At 35.9% G+C, this 6144-nt stretch overlaps 1 protein-coding gene across 2 annotated transcripts in view; it reads right to left on the reverse strand.

The window, feature by feature from the left end:
* Window positions 1-2674: 2674 nt before the first annotated feature.
* The window catches only part of CLINT1 (clathrin interactor 1), a 68431-nt gene continuing 64961 nt past the window's right edge, over window positions 2675-6144 (reverse strand). Inside the window, exons 11-12 of one of the 2 annotated variants that reach the window (XM_017517079.2) lie at window positions 5749-5899; window positions 2675-4375 (exon numbers count right to left, since the gene is read on the reverse strand). In XM_017517079.2, coding sequence (XP_017372568.1) covers window positions 4029-4375; window positions 5749-5899 — 498 coding nt within the window. In that variant the 3' untranslated portion in view covers window positions 2675-4028. Of the gene's footprint in view, window positions 4376-5748; window positions 5954-6144 lie in introns of both variants that reach the window. The other variant, XM_017517078.1, reaches the window with a different exon arrangement.

The following is a 6144-nucleotide window of genomic DNA, read 5'->3' on the forward strand; positions in this document are numbered from 1 at the left end:
AAAAAAAAAAAAAAAAAGGAAAGAAAAATCAAATGGAAGGGAAAAGTAGGATTTCATAGTTTACAATTCAGTTATTTTAAATGATGACATTTAAAGAGCAGGAAACAAAACCCACTTTTGCCCTTCAGGGCTTCAAATCCCTGGGAAGGTAAGCCTTGAATTGGCAATGTGGATTTGTTGCCCACTGGGGTAAGGAAGCTCAGGGAAAGGGGTGCAGTAACTACTCATGGCTACGGGAGCAATGTATGATGCATGGCTGCCGTTTAATAAAGAAGGAAGACACACAAGAATTAAGGTCATAGGCTGGGCAGGATGGCTCACACCTACAATCCCAGCCCTTCAGGAGGCTGAGGCGATTGCTTCAGCCCATAAGTTCAAGACAAGCCTGGGCAAAATAGGGAGACCCTGTCTCTACTAAAACTAAAAAAAAAAAAAAAAAATAGCCAGGTGTGTGGCATACCTGTAGTCCCAGCTGCTTGGGAGGCTCAAGCATGAGAATCGCTTGCGGCCCGGAAGTTGGGGCTGCACTCCAGCCTGGATGACAGAGCAAGACCCTGTTTCAACAACAAAAAAGGAATTAAGGTCAGTGAGTTAAACAAAAAATCCTTTCATGGATTTCATTTAGTCTTTACACTGATTGCTCATCTGGGTATTAGAATAGCAAGATCGTAGTCAACAAAATGGCAAGTCAATCAATTAAAAAACTGATCTCTGTAGCTTGTAAAAGTGGAGAACATTCTAATGAGAGCTGTGTGGCAAATCCATACCAACAGCTCACTTTAATAGCTCTCTGCCTCACATCTACACTAATGTGGTAAGAAATGACTCAATATATCCACAGAATAATTCATTTACAATTTCCTTGACAGTTAAAAAAAAGGGGAGTTAAATTCACGCAGATAGTAAAACCCCTTAATTAGAAGCCAACTTACAAGTCTCTCGGGCTTTCTTTACTATACTCTGCTTTTAGGAATAAAACAGGGATAAGAACTTTTGAATTTGCTGTGTAAACTGACATTCGTGTGAAGTGTTTAGCACAGTGACTGGCACAAAGAAAGTTGTTGATATGTAAGCGTTTATGTAAACAAAGAACGGGAGGCAGAAAAACGTACTGCACACGTCACTGCTGGTGGATCTCACTCATCATTTTATTTAATTATCCAGCATTTCAAGACTTAAGTTCATTTTGGAAAAAATGAGGGCCCAGAGGTCAGGTAAATTATCGAGGTCACGCAGATGGTGGGTGACTAAAATGGGCTTCCAAGCACATGATCTTTCCATAATGCGGTCGGTGCTGTCTTCCAGGAGAGCTGAAACAGTGTTTACTTCAGAAATCCATTGTTAAGGTGTGTTCCATGCTTTTTAGCTGTATTTTCTAATATCTCAGCTAGGAAGCTATACCACCAAACTTGATCTTCAAAATGAGACAGTACAAAATTCAGAAAGACGGTAAATTCTTTAATACATCTGCCAAAGAGAAAAACTGTTTCATAAATATTGAGGAAAAAAAGTACTAACCTTTCCCTCCAAATATAACTATAGGCCTCAGCTCACTTGTGATGACTCTCAAACCAACAGCATTATGGTTGTCATTCAGGCAATTTAAACTAAAAAGGAAACATCTAACCAAAGTACTGTTTAAAAACAGTGTATATGGTTCTTGAAGACATCAGAGAAGTGGAAAAACAAAAAAACAAAACAAAACAAAGAACCTAGAGGGAAACAACACTAAATCTGGAGTGGCTACGTAGACTCACCGTACAGATATTGCTGGAACAGTGGTAACTTTCCCCTCACATTAGGCAGAATAAAACACAGATACAAGCAGAAAAGCTTTGGTTGAAGAAGGAAACTTAACAGCGAAAGAAAGGAAGAGTATTTTTTTCCCCACTCCAAATGATTTGGGGATATTTGTGCCTTTCTTCAAGTATAATTTAGTAACCCCTCAGAGACAAACCATTCAACTGGACAGACCCTCAATGAGACACTGTTGTTTTACTCTTTCGTGGGCTCTGAAATAACAATACTGAAAAGAAACTGTAGGTTGAGGTTCAATAAAAAAGATATAATGTAAGAGGACATGATACACAAAATGCTTTGACGTCAATCTGATTAAAAAAAGAATTAAAACACAAAGGCTAAGATATTTACTTCCTCTAAGAACCATATGTATTTGAGAAAGTGAAGATATACTTCTTAAAGAAAAAATTTACTTAAGATTATACGTTTTAAATATCAGAGATGATATTCTACTATGCTGCCACCAGAGGTTGGCTTGATTGCTCTAAAGTAACAACACTTGAAAGCTCCTATTCTTTGAAACTAAGTTAAACACATTGAATTGTTGAAAGATTAAAAACGGCAGTCAGCTAATTATACTCTCTCTCATCTCTTATTCAGCAAATGAATCACTTTTCATTACCACTTAGCGGAAGTACATGAATTTCTGCCTAATTAGAAATGTTGTAGATGGAACATTAGCAAGAACGGAGCAGGTCAGAATATCTTTGCTGCTTCATTTTTAATTCCTAACAGTAAAGTCTGATAGGAAAGAATAGAGAAGTCATTAAATAATTTTAAATTATTTATAAAAATTACTTTGCCAAAATTATAATTATTTTTTCCCCAAATGGTCTCAAATATCTAACAGAATGAAAGAAAAAGCAGTTCAACGTTGATTTTAATGAACATTTTAATGTTATGTATAACAGAACATTATGAATACAATGGAAATAAAGTTTTATCAATTTAATAAAAAAATTTTCAACATAACATGGGGAGATAATTTGATATCTATATTATAGTATTTATTTTGAAAAATATTCCCAGCTTGAGGGTAAAACAATTAATTTTGCATTCCAAACTCTAGAATCATGATTTTCATGTGAGCTTAATGCAGAATTATAGCAGAAAAACAAAAACATTTTAATTAATTTCCTTTATGTATCATTAAATCAATAAAATCTTTGACTGCTACAGGTCTCCTTTAATAATATATATTTAACTCCTCTATTGGAACCATATTGCTAATGCTGTATTATATACACTCAAAACCAAAACAAAACAAATGTGTATAAAATCTAAAGGCAAACATTGAGTTCTAACATTTATATTTAACTTAAGGTTTTAATGGATTTTTACCTTTTCAGACACCCAAAAAAAAAAAAATAAATATTTTTCTCTTTTGACTGTTCCTGACTTAAATGATGGCTACAGGGACAAACATGGAAGGAAACCTTGCCAAGTTGATCACTGCAAATCGTAAATTATGACTGCTAAAAACAAACAGATTTTTTTTTTCTTTTAAAGGAAACCACAGAGCAGTCGTGAAAAAATTTTTTTCCCTAGCTCTGCACAGGATAATTACAGCAGAAGACATGGGAAAAGTCCCATAGCTATCACCAATTGCTTAAATAAGTTTTGTTACAATAAAAATTTGGATAGTGCAATAGCAGTGTTGCTGGAACATTAGCAAAAGTATATACATTCCAGTTCATTTGATTTAGCCATAATCACATATGTACGCCTTTTTTTGGACAAAAATATATATTTTTATAAAAAACTGATCATCCAACTTTAATGATTTCATATATGGACTCGAGAGTGGTAGTAAAAGGAACAGACCCAATTATGACAAGGCGATTCAGGGACAGAAAAATCAAGTTCCTCAGGAAAAGAAAGTATAAAATTAGAGATTCAAACACGTTTATTCAGCCCTATTCCAGTCTTCCCACAAATTACGCTGTTAAACGCGCTCTTCAGTTGATAAAGGCTTTCAATGGTCTCACCACTCATTTCTGGTTTATCCTCACCTGGAAAAAAATGATTCTGACTGCCTCATCTGAAGTGCTCTTGCCTGGCCCTCTGAAATAATAGACATTTCACTTTTATAAAACAGCTTTTTTGGTTATGTAATTTATTTTAATTAATTGATAAAAGAAAGGGTAGCTGATTAGCATTTTCCATCCCAACATCACCTATCTGCACAGCTAAAAATTCTTCATTCAATCTGCTTCTTTTACAATCTCTTATTTGCTAAAATTGGCGAAATTTGCAAAGGCATCTTGTTTGGGTTGCACAGTTCCAGAAGTCATGGCTATGTTGGGCATGCCCATTCCCATTGTGCCTGGCAAGCCCATCCCAGCAGCAGACATCCCTATGTTCATGTTCATGCCCATCATGCTCTGGTTCATCATCGGAGTATTTCCAAGAGGGGCCATTCCCATGGTGCCAGTCATCACATTGGGCATGCTCATAGGCATGGGTCCTCCTATCAAAGCATTAGTTTGGGGCCGGACAGGAAGCATGTTGGATGGAGAACTGAGGTTCACGGCTCCAAAACTTTGAGTCATCATATTCATAGGCTGCTGCATATCTACCAGAAGAAAACAGATAGAAGAACTTTACCACAATAAATTCTTAGATTCACAGAGCAGAGAACTAGTATCTTCTTGACCATACATACTGCGTTAGCCCCTAAAATTCCTTTACAGTAATTTTATATAGAAGTCAATTAATCTGCATTGATTCCTCTTGAGAAATACATTCAGTGACTACTGGCTCTGGTTTCCCAGAGATGTAGAAACAGTAAGAGCAGATTGGGGGAAAACAGCCAAATTAAAAACTATTCCTACAAAACCTATTGTTAAATCCTACTTAAGTTGTCAAGAGCTAGCGTGTATCAAAAATCTTAAGAAAGTTTATATCCTTTGACTTATTCTATTTTTGGAACATTCTATTAAAAAAATCAGTATGATGATTTATACAAAATCCTGATTTATAACAAAAATCTTTAAAAAGTTTACATCAACTTCATTTAGAACATTTTACTAAGAAAAAAATCAAATGTATGAAGATTTATATAAAATCTTGATTTATAATAACAAAAAGCTGGAAATTGAAATAATTACCAAGGGAAATCATACACTAATATAACTATTAAAAGCTAACAATCATTTTTCCTAAGAATATTATTCAACACAGGGAAAATGATCATAATGTTGAATAAGAACAGCAAGAAACAAATCAATATAAAGAGAGTGATTCCAAGTATTAAGAATATGCTTAGAAAAGATGGAAAGCGGCTGGGCACGGGGGTTCACACCTGTAATCCTAGCACTTTGGGAGGCCGAGGCAGGCGGATTACCTGAGGTCAGGAGTTCAAGACCAGCCTGGCCAACATGGTGAAACCCCATCTCTACTAAAAATACAAAAATTGGTCGGGTGTGGTGGTACATGCCTGTAATCCCGGCTACTCGGGATGCTGAGGCAAGGAACCGCTTGAACCTGGTAGGTAGAGGCTGCAGTGAGCCGAGATCGCATCCCTGCACTCCAGCCTGGGTGACAGAGCGAGACTCCGTCTCAAAAAAGAAAAGAAAAGACAGAAAGAAATATGTATTAATGGCAATTACCCCTCAACTGCAGAATCAGATGATTTTTGTTTGTCCATCATATTTGCCTATATTTTAAAAAAAATCTGTACAGCAAATTTTTATTTTAGTGATCAGGTCCTCAAAACTCTCCACAATACAATAAATGTTATCATGGCAAGAACAAAATATAAATTCAGTGTGCCAGGAGGAATATGCAGTAACTATTTTGTGAAAATACCTTAAGTGAACAGGCATTTGGTTAACTGTTAGTTACAGTTTATATTACGTATTTTTATTTCACAGTTTGAAGTAGTCCTGGCATTAGGGCAAAAGACTGCAAGTACATAAAGAAGTGGGACGTCTTAAGGTGACTTACTCTGTTGTTGAATCATTGTATTGAGAGATGGCTGTTGGGGTTTGGAAGGCTGCATACCAGGTAGTAAGTTGTCTAGGCTGATGTTTACACTGGGGTCAGACCAAGTAGATGGCAAGGTTTTGCTGACTGATTTCTGGACCATATCTGTATTCTGATTATAGAGAGGATTAGGCTTCTGCAGCACTGTGCTAACATTTTGCAAAGGCTGGAAAATAGAAAAATGCTCTAAAAATTAAGCATCTGTTCTACAGAAATTATCAGATGGCAATTTAATCACAACAATGAACTTCTGAAACAAAAAGAACCACAAATTTCTATGCTCGTGTCTTCAATACCCTAAACCATTAGTTTCCCAAAGAGGTTCCTCTGAAGTCCTACTCAGGTTTTTTTTTTTTT

Source organism: Cebus imitator, unplaced genomic scaffold (genome assembly GCF_001604975.1).
Source record: "Cebus imitator isolate Cc_AM_T3 unplaced genomic scaffold, Cebus_imitator-1.0 Scaffold616, whole genome shotgun sequence".
NCBI lineage: Eukaryota > Metazoa > Chordata > Mammalia > Primates > Cebidae > Cebus > Cebus imitator.